The 19,866-nt window shown below is 37.5% G+C and overlaps 1 protein-coding gene across 4 annotated transcripts in view; it reads right to left on the bottom strand.

Moving 5' to 3' along the window:
- The window catches only part of KIF21A (kinesin family member 21A), a 166,409-nt gene that overhangs the window by 74,048 nt on the left and 72,495 nt on the right, over positions 1-19,866 (bottom strand). For all 4 annotated transcript variants that reach the window (XM_081250315.1, XM_081250316.1, XM_081250318.1 and 1 more), the window contains exons 2-6: positions 3,850-4,072; positions 3,537-3,719; positions 2,009-2,158; positions 893-1,027; positions 229-396 (exon numbers count right to left, since the gene is read on the bottom strand). In XM_081250315.1, coding sequence (XP_081106441.1) covers positions 229-396; positions 893-1,027; positions 2,009-2,158; positions 3,537-3,719; positions 3,850-4,072 — 859 coding nt within the window. The remainder of the gene's footprint in view (positions 1-228; positions 397-892; positions 1,028-2,008; positions 2,159-3,536; positions 3,720-3,849; positions 4,073-19,866) is intronic.

The raw sequence follows: 19,866 nt of genomic DNA, 5'->3' as shown, positions 1-19,866 counted from the left end.
CAACTGAATTTTTACACATGAAGAAAATTTGCAGTGTGAAAAGGAGAAAAAAGCTGACAGCCTGAGGAGATCAAAATTCAATGCATTACTCCTAAGTTTACAGCAACTTTCATTTCTCAGCTCAGTGCATGAAGGATTTCCACTTGGGTATTATGTATTACAAAAGGGAAAAGGACAATAAAATAGCCCTGTTATATTCTCAGTACAAAGCCTTAGTCTTAGTCTTACAAGTCCACAGTTGATGGAAATGCCTTCTTTTGCCCTCTCGCCTGTAGCTCCAGTACGCTTCAGTCTTTCTGATCCTGCCAGATCAACAAAATGGAACTTTGCAGTCAGAGTTTCAAATTCATTCATCTGTGATGATTCAGAAATCACCTTATTATCAGTTGCACTTTCCTGCAATTGAGGAAAATAATTGAAAATATTTTATTAATGTGACACTAAATATCCTTCAATCCCACCTTGCCCTCAGTATACATATAGCCAAGAATAAGCATGTAGCCAAATAAATATAAGTACAAAAATGCCTGCTGCAATTAGAAGCTTAGACAAAGTTAGGTCAAAGATGTCAAAACCTAACTGTTATCAACTGAGGCTTTGCCTGTGTTGAAGAGAAACTTGTAGCATATAGCCCTCAAAAGCAAAGGGTCCCAAGTAATGACATCCATTACCATATGGCCACAACATACTTTCTGGCTATTGCAGACATATATATTCAATTTTTAATTTTACATGGTTGGCCAGCTTTAGCTTAAACAAGATCAGGGACATCTCAATTGGAAAAGGAATGATTAAACAAACTAAATTTGGCACAAATGTTCTCTTTGAATATTTTCATGGATTTTACAGAAATGAAATCTGAAAGCTTAAAAAATTAGAACCAATAACTCACAGCATCTATTTGGGGACACATTCTGGTTTGACACAAGTGAATGGTAAAAATGGCATGTGAACGAGAGCTCTGAACATTCATTTGGGTACTAGCAGTGGTCCGGGATAAAGCACCCAGCTTCAAACACTGCATCATCTAGAAAAGGGAAAGAAAGAGGGGTTTTACTTGAACAATACTTAGACTAGGTCCCTATAATCAGAAATCTGAGCTTCTGGTTAAAATCTACCATATTAAAGGATGTGAAAGATAGATTTTCTTATTATTTTATTTACAGGCACTTTTTGAGCTGAACTTCTCAGTATAATAGTGGGGTTTTTTTGTTTTTTTTTTAAATAGGAGAAAATACTGAGATTCCACTGTTTGCCATTTGCTGACATTTGCAGCTTCTATTTCAAAACTATTACAGTAGAACACTTCGGAACAAACTAAGCAATAACTGGAATTACTCAGGCTCTTCTGTATCTTATTTTTTGTAACTTTTTTTTTTTGGCCACTCCACGTGGCTTGAGGATCTTTGTTCCCTGACCAGGGATTGAACCCAGCGCCATGGCAGTGAAAGTGTGGAGGCCTAACCACTGGCCTCGCAGGGAACTCCCCATTGTAACTTTTCTTAAGTCTCTCTTTAGGAGCCATGATACAGGCCTACGTATGTTACAGCAAAAAGTACAAAAGGACTGTGGCCTCATCCTTCACTTAAAATTATCTAAGCCCCCCCAAAAAAAAAAAAAAATTATCTAACCCTCTTTTTCTAGGTGTGAAAGAAAACTGTACATACAATGCCTTAGATTCTTTTGATGTTACAATAAATGCACTGACTTTATCATAACTGTTACATTTTTAATAATAAAATCCTGGAAAAAAATGAAGAAGATTTTAATTCCATGTTACACTCAAGGATACAAATTTCATATCATGAGCAGCAGAGCTGACTATTAAATAAAGCCAAAAATGCTATATTTTTTTTCCTGTGGCCATGCCGCGCGGCTTGCAGGATCTTAGTTCCCCAACAAGGCATGGAACCCATGCCCCCCTGCAGTGGAAGTGTGGAGCCCTAACCCCTGGACCACTAGGGAATTCCCCAAACATGCTCTATTTTAACTATAACATAAATGTCACCTCGGATTCTGTAATCACTGTACGTGTTGTGACGCCCACGGTATAAATTCCTCCGGCTGAATCTTCATGAATCTTTATATTTGATTTTTTATTTTTTGCATCAATATCACGAGTGGTATCAAATAAGTCAAGAACCTCTTCGTTATACAGCTAACAAAAAGAAATATTATAAGTTTAATGTTAGCAGAAATTGCCTCATGGCTGTAATAACACATATTGCATGTTATCTTTCAAACATATCTTAAAAGTTCTTCCAAATACATATATTTCTTCAAAATAAAACATAAAAATGATCACAAATACAAACAAATACCAGATTTCTTTACAAGAGTAAGAACAGTAAAAGACCTAATCATGACTAATGAGTTAAAGACTAGCTAAAATCATCCACTAATCCTTTGCAAGAGATAAATAAATATAAATACAAGCAAATACTAAAAAAAAATGTATCAAATGTAAACAAATCCTAAGCTTAGGGAAGTTCTTAATAATTTTTACTACTTGAACTAAAAATATATTTTCTTTTGCCCTACAACCTTTCTTAGTGTACCTAAAAATAAATAGTATTTTTGCAGGGTCAGCAATATAGTTTCTGTATCAATAGAGGCTGACAAGATTGTGCTACCACCTTAGAAGAGGATACATACAACTATTTTTCTATCAATATGCTTAGAGTCACAATGCCTAATAACATTTGGAGGGAGAAGGGGAAGACTGAAGACATTGTTTCTTTCCTTTTTCCATCACTAGTTACCTTTCTTTTGGTAGAAACACATAATTATATTCTTGGTTTTTACTAAATTGGAATGTCCATTAAAACCAGCAGTAAGATAGCTGATGTTAATCTGAATTAAGTTTTCTATTTTATGCTGTATAATGCTGAATAAAATGTTTCATCGATTATCAAAATGATTAGCTCTGGTGATCGAGATTACAATTAGACTAGAACACTCTTTGGACCACGTATACAGAATTATAATGGCACTGTCCACCCAAGTGTAACATTGCTCAAATCCTAGATGTCCTCTTACTGGTATGTCCCTCCCACCAGCCTAGACTGCCCTAAATCCATACCTGCCCCAACCTTTGCACATTGCATCAAAACATCTGCCTATCCTTGTAGGAATACCAGCTTCTGCCACCAGATTAGTGCTACAGCATCAATCCTATTATTCCTCACAATCTCCCCCTCTCTTTTGGTCTCAGTCACTGTGTTCCCAGTACTTTGTGAGCCTGCCTACATTACAACAGTAATTCTCAGATAAAGAAAAAATCTGAAATAAACAATATTAATTGTTTTACTCTGTGGACACTGGTCAAATGTTTATAATCTTAAATGCCAACAAGTAAGGAATACTTACAACCTATTATCTCTTGTTGTTATCACCTATAACCTAATGCTAATTTAGTCAACATTTACTGAACACTATATGTCAAGCACTAAAATGGAAGCGGGAGTATAAAATCATAGGGCTATGTTCTTAAGAATAAGATTTAAAGGAAACTAATGACACAATTAGACTATTACCTCTAAGAATTGGGCATTCACTTTAAAATCTGGAGGAGGAAGTCCATTTATAATGGAAGTGTGTTTTTTTTCTTCGATACTCTTGAAAAGGTGTTTAACAGCACGAGAAATAATACCCTGTTCTTCCTCAATGATGTTAACATCAAATCCTGTTCCCATTGTGTATGTTTTGCCAGCTCCAGTCTGAATAAAAGAACAGAGAAAAATGGATGCTTGATCTTAATAACATAATCTCAAGTGACAGAAGTGAAAGTGCAATTGAATTGACACTTCTGAAAAGTTACAGCTTCTATGAAAATAATTTGGTACTTACTTGTCCATAAGCAAAAACTGTAGCATTATATCCTTCAAAACAACCTTCAATTAGTTTTTCTATACACTGAGTGTAGATCTGCTCTTGCTGGGAGTCAATGTCAAACACATAATCAAAAGTGAAAGCTTTATCTTTGCCTAGGAAGACCTGAGGTTCTCCTGGTGTGACAGATGTACAAATATGGCAACCTTCAATCCTTTCTTTGGCAAGCTGTGGCCTTATTCTGTGAGGAAAAAAATCAGGAAAAAGTTTTTAAAAATAAGACAAAATAAATGGAAAAAAACCTGAAGAAGTAGGATTTTGAAATTCCTAGCAAATCTTTTAAAATCACTAATGTAATCTAGTACTTACCCCTTGAGTTGAAAAGTTTAAATAAGTTAAATTATACTGTCAATTTCAATATGAGTTACTTAATCCCCCCAAAAACTCATGAACAAGAATAAAATTAATCTTAAAATTAAATATTTTTGTGGGTGAATACCTTTCCTCAACTCTATAAAAGACTCAGTTAAATAAATTAAACTACCAAAATGCTATTTGTTGTTATCTTTATTTTAGATTTCTTCTCTTTATTTCCAGAGAGAATGATATCCAAAAATGAGAAATTAAGTACATGGTATTTATCTTGATACCCTTGACTCACCTTTTTTGCAAACTCTTCACTAATGGTTCCCAAACTTATGTGACCATAAACTTCTGTTAGCTTAACATGTTTAAGCATAATCACACAACATACAATATGAATGAATATATATATTCATTTGTAAATATATGCATGTACTATATTGATTTGTCATATATTATGACATACAAAAAGGAGAATTGTGAAAATAAAGAAATTAAAAATAAAAACAGGGGCTTCCCTGGTGGCACAGTGGTTGAGAATCTGCCTGCTAATGCAGGGGACACGGGTTCAAGCCCTGGTCTGGGAGGACCCCACATGCCACGGAGTGACTAGGCCGGTGAGCCACAACTACTGAGCCTATGCATCTGGAGCCTGTGCTCCGCAACAAGAGAGGCCGCGATAGTGAGAGGCCCGCGCACCGCAATGAAGATTGGCCCCCGCTTGCCACAACTAGAGAAAGCCCTCGCACAGAAACGAAGACGCAACACAGCAAAAATAAATTAATTAATTAATAAACCCCTACCCCCAACATCTTCTTAAAAAACAAAAAAAATTAAAAAATAAATAAAAAATAAAAACAAATAAAACTTCTAATATTTTCTCTCCAAAACCACTGAATCATCATTTACATCTCCTAGGGTGTCCTTTGTCCACTTGGAAGACCACAGCACTATACCTGCCCTACACCCAACCCTCATCTACTTCAGATTCTAGGGCCTTCTTCTTTTGCCTTATCTTCCTGATTTCAAGGCCTGTTTTTCAAAGAAGGAAAGTAAATATGGTGATATGTTACTAACAGAACAAAGCAAAATCTGGCCCTATTGTACTCACTCCATAAGCAGGGCCATCCTAGACATACACATCACTGACTTAACGGTACTTAGGTTTTTTAGAGGTTCCTATTTGCCATGGAGAAGGAGAAGCAGTTTAGGGAAGAAAGCAAAGACAACCAGTAATGGAAAATATAAAACAATACAGAGAGAAAATAGAAAGGATTTTAAAGGGATCTTATTTTCTGAGATACAGAAACAGAGATCTATAAAAGTGGAACAGGTTCATCTATTTGTTAGAGATAAAGCTAAGCCTAAGTCCAGATCACTCGAGTTTTAACCCATGCCAGTTCTTCAGGGTGGAAGGTCAATGGAAGGATAGGAAAGGCAATACTGAGAAGTGACTGAATTTCTGTAACCCTGGTTATCTTAAACAGCATTCTGTACTAGCAAAGAATTGTTAAGTAAAGAATATATTTATTTATGCAATTTTCCCTTCTGTGATAATGATGTTTTCCTTCCATAAAGTCTTCAACTTCATTTATTTGTCTTAATGGAATGCAATAATCAACGTGGAGCTGGCTAGGTACTTCAGAAAGAGTGATGAAGTGGCCTTTAGGAGACTTGGATGCTACTACTTCTCTCACTCCACAGATATCATGTGGTCTTCTCTCAGAGTTCCAATTTCCTCACCTGTTGACAGAAACTATCATTTCCAAGGTTCCTTTCAGATCTAACACTGAGAGAAGAACACTATATTACAAAATGGGAGGAGGAAAATAATATTTATATACTGTTATAAAGATAAAATATTATAACAAGTAAAACAAATGGGTTTCTTACAAGAAGCTACATCCATGGACTATAAAAACAGCCCATAGTAGTAAGCAGCTTTGGCCTTCTGGCTCCACATTTTCTTGATGAGTGGTCTTTCTCAAAGTTAATATTCCCTTCTTCCCAAACTTCCCTTCTCCTTTCTCACTTCATCCATTCATGGGGATAAAAATCATAAATCCATCCTACTCAGGAAAGTCATGGGGAGAAGACCAAATCCCCCATCCTCCTTGGAAGAATCACCATCCTGTCTGTTGGCAAGCTAGAAACAAGAGAGTCAACCTCAGTTATTCCTTCTTCCCTATTCCATCCACCTAATCTATCTCTAAGAACTATTAATTATCTTGGAAATAGCGCATAATTTTCTTTCCTTCCTCATCAAAACCACCCTAATCAAGCCACCATTATCTCTTACTTGGATTATTGCAAAAGTCTCAACACCAGTCAGCCTGCATCAAATCTTGCCCCCACCAATCTGTTCCACAGATTGCAATATCAGTGATACTTGTAAAATACGAAGTTGATCACTACCTTGCCTAAAACCCTTTAGTAATCCTTAAATCGCTCTACAATCTCCTCTTGCCATGCTCCATCTTTGCATCAAAGGCCTTTAGTTAGTGATGGTGGTGGTGGTGATGGTTTATTTTTAACAAGTTTCACTAACAAAGTGTGCTCTCTCTAGCCTCTATGCCTTCAAATATGCTTTCTCTTCTCCTGGACACTCCTCCTTCTCAATTCGCAACTCCTTTTCCAGCCTGAACATCTCATGTTTTCGACCTCTGTTTAGATTTCACTCCTTTCAGAAGCTCTCATCTAACTCTGTGCATTCCACCATAAAGTCATATCTGAGCCCAGGCTGTTCTGTCTCCTGAAAGCTACCTCATTTACACCAGGATTCTGCTCTCTCCCTGATTTATAGCTGCACTGTGAAGTTTAATAAATTCCATGTAATAATAAAGAAAAACATAAAAGCAACTATCTAAATGAAAATTACAACTGTTTGAAATCAGTGCCTCATTAATTTTAAGTAAACGATTATAACCATGGGCTATTAAAATACTAAGCTAATTTATTTGGCTATTAAAATACTTTTAATTTCTACATAAAGAATAAGTACTATTTGAACTGCAGATATGACAGCCAATTTTAGAATGCCAATGTCACTCAGAACTTAATCTCCTAACCTCTAAGGAGGAGTGCATTTGAAAGACGGGTGATATGCAATCACACCATCTGCATGGGTGGGGAGACAAAGTAGCTTTGAAAATCAACAAGGTGGGTGGAACCCTTTTCTACTGGATGCAGGCAAGGGCAATTTCCCAGCAGGACTAAGAAATTCCCACCTAGGAGGGGATGGTCTCTGGCACATGCAGATAATTGGAAGCTGACTACACTTCAAAGTTTAGAGATATATTCACAGTCTCAATTCCCCTTCAAAAATTCAGATTTTAAACTCTCCAAATCCTTAAATTTATACTAAAATCAAGAATTCTCAGATGAATTCTTAACCCAAGCCAATTAACCTGCTTTAATGATGTAAAGAGTTTGAAATGTACATAGTTACAAACTTCAATTTAAAAACTATAATTTGACGTTATATATAGACAAAATATAACAACCTCCTGAGAAAAAGAAGACTAAAACTAAAATCTGACATTTATTACTTTAAAAATTTACAAATATCCTCTTTCTTAGTATTTTTATATAAAAATAAGAACATTAAACATACTCATCTAGGGCTTCCCTGGTGGCGCAGTGGTTGAGAGTCCGCCTGCCAATGCAGGGGACACGGGTTCGTACCCTGGTCCGGGAAGATCCCATGTGCAGCGGAGTGGCTAGGCCCGTGAGTCATGGCCGCTGAGCCTACGCGTCCGGAGCCTGTGCTCCGCAACGGGAGAGGCCACAAGTAAGAGGCCCGCGTACCGCAAAAAAGAAAACAAAAAACAAACAAACAAAAAACATACTGATCTAATCCCAACACTAAGAAATAATGAGGTTAACATTTCAGTTAACACTAAGAAATAGTAACAAAGCCTTGCAGGCTTTTAAAAATGTGTAATCATACAACTAGATATATTTGAAAGTACTTCTTAAAGAAAAACAATTATGCATAAAACTTATGTCATAAATATTCAAGATAAGATATTCTAATATTACACAGCAGTATTATATTATAAAAGCCAATAACAATGTGGGTTCTGTCTACAATAGTAATTTGCTAATGGAGATTTTTTTTTTAAAAACGTTACAATGGAAATGGATGTAGGTAGGATGAGGCTGTTATGGAAAATAGTGACAGTTCCACTAGATAATGTGCTTTTTTCCTTAGCATAAGGTATGTAACCTTTTATCCTTTGTGGGCCATTGACCAATAGGGTGGGATCTGAAAGGGAAAAGCCAAGAAGAGTCATACAGAAATAAATGTAATTTGTTATAACTAGTTTGAGAAGGTTGAAGGTTTGAAACAGAATACGATACAAACTGTCAATTATTCAGATTTAAGATAAAAGGACATGAACAAATGTTGTATCCATTTTCTGAATCTTTCCATCAGCAAAAAGCAGCCATTTTGCTTCTGTTCTCACACTCTATTGAATCTGCTTAGACAGAAGGCACCAATGACCTTTTTATTTCCAAATACAATGGACCCTTCTCAGTCTTCATCCTACCTGACACATTTGATCCTATTTACAACTTGTAGGGGAGGGAAAAACTTCTTCCCTCTATCCTTCTACATTCTCCTGTTTGGGACCTTGTTAATTAGATTGACAAGGCAGATTAACGAAATAAAAACAAATAGAAGTCTATTAGCTCAAATACCAGGAATACACATGGGAATATTCAGTGATGAGTAAATGACAGAGTGGTTACAACTTGGATTTATATAGCATCTTAACAAAAAGAAGAAGGGGACTTCCCTGGTGGCGCAGTGGTTGGGAGTCCGCCTGCCCATGCAGGGGACACGGGTTCGTGACCCGGTCCGGGAGGATCCCACATGCCGTGCAGCGGCTGAGCCCATGAGCCATGGCCGCTGGGCCTGCGCGTCCGGAGCCTGTGCTCTGCAACGGGAGAGGCCACAACAGTGAGGGGCCCGCGTACCACAAAAAAAAAAGGACTTTGAGTTTCTAGGACAGCAAATTGTGAGAATATAAATATATGTAGGAATGAATGGAAGATAGGGGCTAATTAAATAAGGTTTGCTGTGTAGGATACTTTCATGCAGTCTCTGGTAATTAACTTCTGTCCTTTCTGGTAGAGAAGAGAGGCAGAATACCTTTATAAAAGCTATGGACTCTTAGCCAAATCTCTGCATCTTTTTTTTTTTAATATATATATATTTTATTAGTTTCTGCTTTATAACAAAGTGAATCAGTCATACATATACATCTGTTCCCATATTCCTTCCCTCTTGTGTCTCCCTCCCTCCCACCCCTCCAGGCGGTCACAAAGCACCGAGCTGATCTCCCTGTGCTATGTGGCTGCTTCCCACTATCTATCTACCTTACCTTTGGTAGTGTATATATGTCCATGCCTCTCTCTCGCTTTGTCACAGCTTACCCTTCCGCCTCCCCATATCCTCAAGTCCATTCTCAAGTAGGTCTGTGTCTTTATTCCTGTTTTACCCCTAGGTTCTTCATGACATTTTTTTTCTTAAATTCCATATATATGTGTTAGCATACGGTAATTGTCTTTCTCTTTCTGACTTACTTCACTCTGTATGACAGACTCTAGGTCTATCCACCTCATTACAAAGAGCTCAATTTCGTTTCTTTTTATGGCTGAGTAGCACTCCATTGTATATATGTGCCACATCTTTATCCATTCATCTGATGATGGACACTTAGGTTGTTTCCATCTCTGGGCTATTGTGAATAGAGCTGCAATGAACATTTTGGTACATGTCTCTTTCTGAATTATGGTTTTCTCAGGGTATATGCCTAGTAGTGGGATTGCTGGGTCATATGGTAGTTCTATTTGTAGTTTTTTAAGGAACCTCCATACTGTTCTCCATAGTGGCTGTACCAATTCACATTCCCACCAGCAGTGCAAGAGTGTTCCCTTTTCTCCACACCCTCTCCAGCATTTATTGTTTCTAGATTTTTTGATGATGGCCATTCTGACTGGTGTGAGATGATATCTCATTGTAGTTTTGATATGCATTTCTCTAATGATTAATGATGTTGAGCATTCTTTCATGTGTTTCTTGGCAGTTTGTATATCTTCTGTGGAGAAATGTCTATTCAGGTCTTCTGCCCATTTTTGGATTGGGTTGTTTGTTTTTCTGCTACTGAGCTGCATGAGCTGCTTATAAATTTTGGAGATTAATCCTTTGTCAGTTGCTTCATTTGCAAATATTTTCTCCCATTCTGAGGGTTGTCTTCTGGTCTTGTTTATGGTTTCCTTTGCTGTGCAAAAGCTTTGAAGTTTCATTAGGTCCCATTTGTTTATTTGTTTTTATTTCCATTTCTCTAGGAGGTGGGACCAAAAGGATCTTGCTGTGGTTTAAGTCATAGAGTGTTTGTTCTGCCTATGTTTTCCTCTAAGAGTTTGATAGTTTCTGGCCTTACATTTAGGTCTTTAATACATTTTGAGCTTATTTTTGTGTATGGTGTTAGGGAGTGATCTAATCTCATACTTTTACATGTCCCTGTCCAGTTTTCCCAGCACCACTTATTGAAGAGGCTGTCCTTTCTCCACTGTACATTCTTGCCTCCTTTATCAAAGATAAGTTGACCATATGTGCGTGGGTTTATCTCTGGGCTTTCTATCCTGTTCCATTGATCTATCTTTCTGTTTTTGTGCCAGTACCACACTGTCTTGATGACTGTAGCTTTGTAGTATAGTCTGAAGTCAGGGAGTCTGATTCCTCCAGCTCCGTTTTTTGTTATCAAGATTGCTTTGGCTATTCAGGGTCTTTTGTGTTTCCAAACAAATTTTGAAATTTTTTGTTCTAGTTCTGTGAAAAATGCCAGTGGTAGTTTGATAGGGATTGCACTGAATCTGTAGATTGCTTTGGGTAGTAGAGTCATTTTCACAATATTGATTCTTCCAATCCAGGAACATGGTATATCTCTCCAACTATTTGTATCATCTTTCATTTCTTTCATCAGTGTCTTATAATTTTCTGCATACAGGTCTTTTGTCTCCTTAGGTAGGTTTATTCCTAGATATTTTATTCTTTTTGTTGCAGTGGTAAATGGGAGTGTTCTCTTGATTTCACTTTCAGATTTTTCATCATTAGTGTACAGGAATGCCAGAGATTTCTGTGCATTAATTTTATATCTTGCTACTTTACCAAATTCATTGACTAGCTCTAGTAGTTTTCTGGTAGCATCTTTAGGATTCTCTATGTATAGTATCATGTCATCTGCAAACAGTGACAGCTTTACTTCTTCTTTTCCAATTTGGATTCCTTTTATTTCCTTTTCTTCTCTGATTGCTGTGGCTAAAACTTCCAAAACTATGTTGAATAAGAGTGGTGAGAGTGGGCTGCCTTGTCTTGTTCCTGATCTTCGTGGAAATGGTTTCAGTTTTTCACCATTGAGGACGATGTTGGCTGTGGGTTTGTCATATATGGCCTTTATTATGTTGAGGAAAGTTCCCTCTATGCCTACTTTCTGCAGGGTTTTTTTATCATAAATGGGTGTTGAATTTTGTAAAAAGCTTTCTTTGCATCTACTGAGATGATCATATGGTTTTTCTCCTTCAATTTGGTAATATGGTGTATCACGTTGATTGATTTGCGTATATTGAAGAATCCTTGCATTCCTGGGATAAACCCCACTTGATCATGGTGTATGATCCTTTTAATGTGCTGTTGGATTCTGTTTGCTAGTATTTTGTTGAGGATTTTTGCATCTATGTTCATCAGTGATATTGGCCTGTAGTTTTCTTTCTTTGTGACATCCTTGACTGGTTTTCGAATCAAGGTGATGGTGGCCTCGTAGAATAAGTTTGGGAGTGTTCCTCTCTCTGCTCTATTTTGGAAGACTTTAAGAAGGATAGGTGTTAGCTCTTCTCTAAATGTTTGATAGAATTCGCCTGTGAAGCCATCTGGTCCTGGGCTTTTGTTTGTTGGGAGATTTTTAATCACAGTTTCAATTTCAGTGCTTGTGATTGGTCTATTCATATTTTCTATTTCTTCCTGATTCAGTCTTGGCACGTTGTGCATTTCTAAGAATTTGTCCATTTCTTCCAGGTTGTCCATTTTATTGGCATACAGTTGCTTGTAGTAATCTCTCATGATCTTTTGTATTTCTGCAGTGTCAGTTGTGACTTCTCCTTTTTCATGTCTAATTCTATTGATTTGAGTCTTCTCCCTTATTTTCTTGATGAGTCTGGCTAATGGTTTATCAATTTTGTTTATCTTCTCAAAGAACCACCTTTTAGTTTTATTGATCTTTGCTATCGTTTCCTTCATTTCTTTTTCATTTATTTCTGATCTGATCTTTATGATTTCTTTCCTTCTGCTAACTTTGGGGGATTTTTGTTCTTCTTTCTCTAATTGCTTTAGGTGTAAGCTGAGGTTGTTTATTTGAGATGTTTCCTGTTTCTTAAGGTGGGATTGTATTGCTATAAACTTCCCTCTTAGAACTGCTTTTGCTGCGTCCCATAGGTTTTGGGTCATCGTGTCTCCATTGTCATTTGTTTCTAGGTATTTTTTAATTTCCTCTTTCATTTCTTCAGTGATCACTTCGTTATTAAGTAGTGTATTGTTTAGCCTCCATGTGTTTGTATTTTTCACAGATCTTTTCCTGTAATTGATGTCTAGTCTCATAGCATTGTGGTCGGAAAAGTTACTTGATACAATTTCAATTTTCTTAAATTTACCAAGGCATGATTTGTGACCCAAGATATGATCTATCCTGGAGAATGTTCCATGAGCACTTGAGAAAAATGTGTATTCTGTTGCTTTTGGATGGAATGTCCTATAAATATTAAGTCCATCTTGTTTAATGTATCATTTAAAGCTTGTGTTTCCTTATTTATTTTCATTTTGGATGATCTGTCCATTGGTGAAAGTGGGGTGTTGAAGTCCCCTACCATGAGTGTGTTACTGTCGATTTCCCCTTTTATGGCTGTTAGTATTTGCCTTATGTATTGAGGTGCTCCTATGTTGGGTTCATAAATATTTACAATTGTTATATCTTCTTCTTGGATCGATCCCTTGATCATTATGTAGTGTCCTTCTTTGTCTCTTCTAATAGTCTTTATTTTAAAGTCTACTTTGTCTGATATAAGAATTGCTACTCCAGCTTTCTTTTGATTTCCATTTGCATGGAATATCTTTTTCAACCCCCTTACTTTCAATCTGTATGTGTCTCTAGGTCTGAAGTGGGTCTCTTGTAGACAGCATATATATGGGTTTTGTTTTTGTATCCATTCAGCTAATCTGTGTCTTTTGGTGGGAGCATTTACTCCATTTACATTTAAGTTAATTATCGATATGTATGTTCCTATTCCCATTTCCTTAACTGTTTTGGGTTCGTTATTGTAGGTATTTTCCTTCTGTTGTGTTTCTTGCCTAGAGAAATTCCTTTAGTATTTGTTGTAAAGCTGGTTTGGTGGTGCTGAACTCTCTCAGCTTTTGTTGTCTGCAAAGGTTTTAATTTCTCCATCAAATCTGAATGAGATCCTTGCTGGCTAGAGTAATCTTCGTTGCAGGTTTTTCTCCTTCATCACTTTAAATATGTCCTGCCACTCCTTTCTGGCCTGTAGAGTTTCTGTTGAGAGATCAGCTGTTTACCTGGTGGGGATTCCCTTGTGTGTTATTTGTTGTTTTTCCCTTGCTGCTTTTAATATGTTTTCTTTGTGTTTAAGTTTTGACAGTTTGATTAATATGTGTCTTGGCGTATTTCTCCTTGGATTTATTCTGTATGGGACTCTCTGTGCCTCCTGGAATTGATTAACTATTTCCTTTCCCATATTAGGGAAGTTTTCAACTATAATCTCTTCAAATATTTTCTCAGTCCCTTTCTTTTTCTCTTCTTCTTCTGGAACCCCTATAATTCGAATGTTGGTGCGTTTAATATTGTCCCAGAGGTCTCTGAGACTGTCCTCAGTTCTTTTCATTCTTTTTTCTTTATTCTGCTCTGCCGCAGTTATTTCCACTATTCTATCTTCCACATCACTTATCCATTCTTCTGCTTCTGTTATTCTGCTATTGGTCCCATCTAGAGTATTATTCATTTCATTTATTGTGTTTTTAGTCACTGCTTGATTCATCTTTAGTTCTTCTAGGTCCTTGTTAACTGTTTCTTGCATTTTGTCTATTCTATTTCCAAGATTTTGGATCATCTTTACTATCATTATTCTGAATTCTTTTTCAGGTAGACTGCCTATTTCCTCTTCATTTGTTAGGTCTGGTGGGTTTTTATCTTGCTCCTTCACCTGCTGTGTGTTTTTCTGTCTTCTCATTTTGCTTATCTTACTGTGTTTGGGGTCTCCTTTTTGCAGGCTGCAGGTTCGTCGTTCCTGTTGTTTTTGGTGTCTGTCCCCAGTGGCTAAGGTTGGTTCAGTGGTTTGTGTAGGCTTCCTGGTGGAGAGGACTAGTGCCTGTGTTCTGGTGGATGAGGCTCGATCTTGTCTTTCTGGTGGACAGGTCCACGTCTTATGGTGTGTTTTGGGGTGTCTGTGGCCTTATTATATTTTTAGGCATCCTCTCTGCTAATGGGCTGGGTTGTGTTCCTGTCTTGCTAGTTGCTTGGCATAGGGTGGCCAGCACTGTAGGTTGCTGGTCGTTGAGTGAAGCTGGGTGCTGGTGTTGAGATGGAGATCTCTGGGAGATTCTCGCCGTTTGATATTATGTGGAGCTGGGAGGTCTCTTGAGGAACAGTGTCCTGAAGTTGGCTCTCCCACGTCAGAGGCACAGCACTGAGTCCTGGCTGCAGCACCAAGAGCCTTTCATCCACCCAGCTCTTTTGGGGGGTCTGAGGTCTTCTGTCAGCATTTAGTAGGTGTTCTGGAGGAGTTGTTCCACGTGTAGATGAATTTCTGATGTATCTGTGGGGAGGAAGGTGATCTCCATGTCCTACTCTTCCGCAATCTTCCCCCAGCTCATATCTGCTTCTTTTAATTGCCTTCAGCTCAAAACAATGCTTACGTCAAATTGGCATATTATGGGATGGCATTTTCTGCTACCCTTCAAATACCGTATTTCTCAGCAGTTGGCTTTTGTGACATTCCTTTTTAACTGATTCTGATTTCTGAACTCATCTTTTCCTCTTATACCTCATATACCAAGTTGCCTTAAAATGTCAGTGTTTCCCCCCAAAAAATGTCCCGAGTATTTAGCATGGTATCTAAGATTTTCCTAATTTTGATTCTGCCTGCAATTCCACTCTCAAATCTAGCTACACTCAGCTACATCAAACCACTGATCATTTCTTTCTTTCTTTCTTTCTTTTTTTTTTTTGCTGTAGGCGGGCCTCTCACTGTTGTGGCCTCTCCTGCTGTGGAGCACAGGCTCCGGACGCGCAGGCCCAGCGGCCATGGCTCAGGGGCCCAGCTGCTCCGCGGTACGTGGGATACTCCCGGACCGGGGCACGAAGCCGTGTCCCCTGCATCGGCAGGCGGGCTCTCAAGCACTGCGCCACCAGGGAAGCCCCACTGATCATTTCTTGATCAACTTATATACTTTCATTCACCATGCCAATGTACTTGGTTCTCTCTCTGTTTGGAATGCTGGACTTCCACTTCTCGCATAGAAACTTCATTGCAATTCTTCAAGACCTAGCTCAAATATCTGTACATTTATAAAGCTGTCCCTTCCCCCCCCAACTTGAATTAATCTATGCAATTTGTACAAGATTTTAGAATAATAGATATCAAATTGAATTCTTATTGATCATTAGTAAATGAATTATTTGAGGACTGAGAATATATCTTATTCACCCATAAAAGTAATTCAACAAATGTTACTGACTGACTCCTATAAACTGCTCTAGTTAAAGGGGAGTAACAATCCAATACTGGACATGTGATTATCACAATAATCTAACTTTTGCCCCATCACTTTACTTTGTTACTAGAAACTTGATCCTGAGCAACCATTTAACAATTTTATGTCTTAATTTTCTACTCTATAAAATGAATATAGGAGCCTGGATTTAATATTCCTTAAGTTCTTTCGAACTTCAAACTCTATTTTAATTATTCCCTTAGGAAAAGCAAACCCTGACTTAAAAGAGGCATTAATAAACAACCTTTTTCTTCTGTCACACCTTATATCCACCATTCGTTACACCACTCATCCACATTTCCTTATAGTGCCTATTATTCTCTCCAGTTTTTATAGCAAATGTTACTGTGGCCATAGGGACAAGGAACTTCCTTTATGAAAACATTATTATGGCTCTTTGCAGTGGCAGTATCTAGTGAAGACTAGAGGAGAGTCTGAGACTAAGACCAGTAAGTTTCCTTAAACTGGGCCCTGTTATCTGTTCTCTGCCTTCATAATAACCATAACTGGATTTAGTAACTGAGTATACCAAATAAGCTACGAGGACTAGTTGCAAGATGTCCTGGAGAAGACAGAAAAATAAGATAAGTATATCTGGGGGAAAAGGGCTTCCTTTTCAGCTAGAATTTAAGTCATGATACAGTAAAACTATATTTAAGGTCTAATTCTGCCACATATTATTGGAAGAAGCATCCCACCATGAGACCTGAGCATCCCGTACATCCTTGCTGAGTATGCCAAGAATGCAAAACCCTGACTACTCTTTTCATGGATCACTTCTCAAGGTTGCATTTGCAGCAAGCAACCTTTAGGGATAATGTCTTCCACCTGTCCAAGAGCTGGCTTGCTTCAGCAAAGCAATGGAAACAGTGAATAAACAATAAAAACAATGAATCCCCAAGTCCAGTGTTTCTTTTTTTTTTCCTTCGAGTTTCATTGAGATATAATTGACATACAGCACTGTATAGAAGTTTAAGTTGTACAGTATAATGATTTGACTTACATATATCATGAAATGATAACCACAATAGTTCAGTGAACTTCCATCATCTCATATAGATACTAAAGATATATCAATAGATATTAAAGAAATAAAAAATATATATTTTTCCATGTGATGAGAAGGTTGATGTTTCTTGATATGCCACTGCTTGCACAGCAACCATGTAATAGTTCTACCTGCATTGCCTACTTTGGATTAAGGGGGCAGGGATGGGGAAGCAGTTCAAATCAACATGAGACTCATGATGCTTACTGTACTGTGAGTAATAAAAGTCCTTTGCCTCCAACTCAGGAGTCCTGTGTCCTCTGCCACTACACATGAAACAGTGAAAGACTAGCTTGTTAACTTGTAAATAGGGTAAAATCTCAGACTCTGCACAGGTCTTAACACATACTGTGACCTTTGGCAAGTCACTCTCTTAGCCTGTTTCCTTATCTATCAAATGGTAACAGTCACTACATCCACATCACAGCATCTTGAATAAATCAGATAATGTGTGGCAATGAAAGCCAATATAGGTATAAAGTGTTGTCATTGTTGTTGCTGTTATACCACCACTTGAAAATTCTCCAAGTCGGTTCCTTCATAAGGCATGTTAATATCTTAAATCCATCTGGGCCTTCCAGCATGTTAAATAATCATGATTTACTCTTTGTCTTTCCAAACTATTGTCATATCTTTCAAAATACCCTCTGGGTATGTGGAGTCTTTAGAACAATTAAATGTAAAACTGTTATGTCAGAAATAGAAGTATAATACAACACTGAACATTACTTAGATATATGGGTACATATACATACAAATATATATACACATTGCTATGCAGAGATAATCAAGCTGAATAATGTTATACCTCCATTTGCAATGAAAAGTTATAATCCCAAAGTTAACCCTTTTATAGTAATAAATAATCAAGCCTCATTACCCTGCTATTCATATCAGCACAGAGTACAATAGAAGCCAAAAATGGGAATTTTTATTCTTTCAACAATTTTATCATTTTTACTATCTCCATATAGCCAGTAAGGAAATTTCATTCAGAATGGAAAAGAACCAAGTTCCTGAGTAACAGGTTCTTTTAAAAAGCAGAATTAAATTGTTATGGCATATTTTGCCCTCATACTATACTAAATTTGATTAAACGCTAGTGACGAGAATTTTGACTAATAACTAATCAATGACTTGTAGTTACTGAAGTGATGTTCCTTTAAGGAAAATAAATAAATGCATATAAATACAATTTATAACCTCCCAGGACTTGTGCAGACACCCATAATTTTTTTTAATTAGAAAAGTAGCACTAATATCATTCATTAACCTAAGTACAAAGATTCATGCAATCCAACCTACATTTCTAATTTAAACACATGCAGTTTTGTTTGTTTTCCCAGACTTTTTCATACACCCTCATCTCTCCTATCTCTCTGTTTCCTGTTTTATTAAAAGCATCACAAGACATAGCCTTTCTTTTGCTAGGGGATTGGTCAAGTTATTTTTATTTTTCCCTGCAAACAAAAAAAGAATAAGACACAAAATATCTTCCTTTTTGCAGTTGGTCATTGCTAATCTCTTGCCCTGTTAGAAAACACCGCTGTCCTTAATCTACAATTTCATAAACATGACAAAATTTTCCATTACCTAAATGTCTTTGTAAACTGTCTCTTCTTTTTTTGCTTGAGTTATTCTGATCTCATCCCCACATGATTGTGGTAGTTTTCTAGTTTACTCAATAATCTGACCTGATTCCCACTTTGTGTGGCTCTTTCACGTACAGCTATCTGTAACTAGCACTCTTGGCACCTTGTTAACACCTTTGTTCTTCTTACAGGACACCAATAAATCTGTTCCCTGAACAGATCTTTTGTCTTTCTTTATCTCATTTGTCAGTAGATGACCATTATATTGGACGATACATATAAGTTAGTATTCAACTTGATAACTTAATGTTAATTATATCTTACTAATTTCGTCCCTTCTATTTCTTAAAAGTTAGGGTACTTTGTCACCACAAATAAGTGGCTGAAATTTCTATCCCTTCTTTGATTCTCTCCTAGTTCATTCCAGTTAGTAGACACACATTAAGAATCTGCACTACTTTAATCCTTTACCTTCTATTCTAGAAGAGAAATCCTGACATGCTAGAGGAACTTGCTAGACCATTTGTAGCCTTGCTGAATTATTTTCCTAGAAGATCAGGCACTGCATAAATAATATGTAACACAGGTCCACAAAAAGAAATCCCCCCAAGTGGATCTTTAATTACAATGATGGTTGACGGGAAGAAACATATTTCTTCAAAACATTCAAGAAAGAAACAGAACTAGCTGCTGGACAATCATCAACAGGAAGACACTGGAACTAAACAAAAGATACCCCACGTCCAAAAACAAAGGAGAAGCCACAATGAGATGGTAGGAGGGGCACAATCACAGTAAAATCAAATCCCATAACTGCTAGGTGGGTGACTAACAGACTGGAGAACACTTATACCACAGTAGTCCACCCACTGGAGTGAAGGTTCTGAGACCCATGTCAGGCTTCCCAACCAGGGGGTCTGGAAACAGGAGGAGGAGTTCCTAGAGAATCAGACTTTTAAGGCTAATGGGATTTGATTGCAGAACTTCGACAGAACTGGGGGAAACAGAGACTCCACTCATGAAGGGCACACACAAAGTAGTGTGTGCATCGGGACCTAGGGGAAGGAGAAGTGACCCCAGGGGAGACTGAACCAGACCTACCTGCTAGTGTTGGAGGGTCTCCTGCGGGGTGGGGGGAGGGGGTGGCTGTGGCTCACTGTGGGGAAAAGGACACTGTCGGCAGAAGT

This window comes from Mesoplodon bidens, assembly GCF_964165515.1.
Source record: "Mesoplodon bidens genome assembly, chromosome: 11".
Taxonomy (NCBI): Eukaryota; Metazoa; Chordata; class Mammalia; order Artiodactyla; family Ziphiidae; genus Mesoplodon; species Mesoplodon bidens.
Note: the sequence above shows the minus strand (reverse complement) of the source record. Positions and strands in the feature narration are given on the sequence as shown.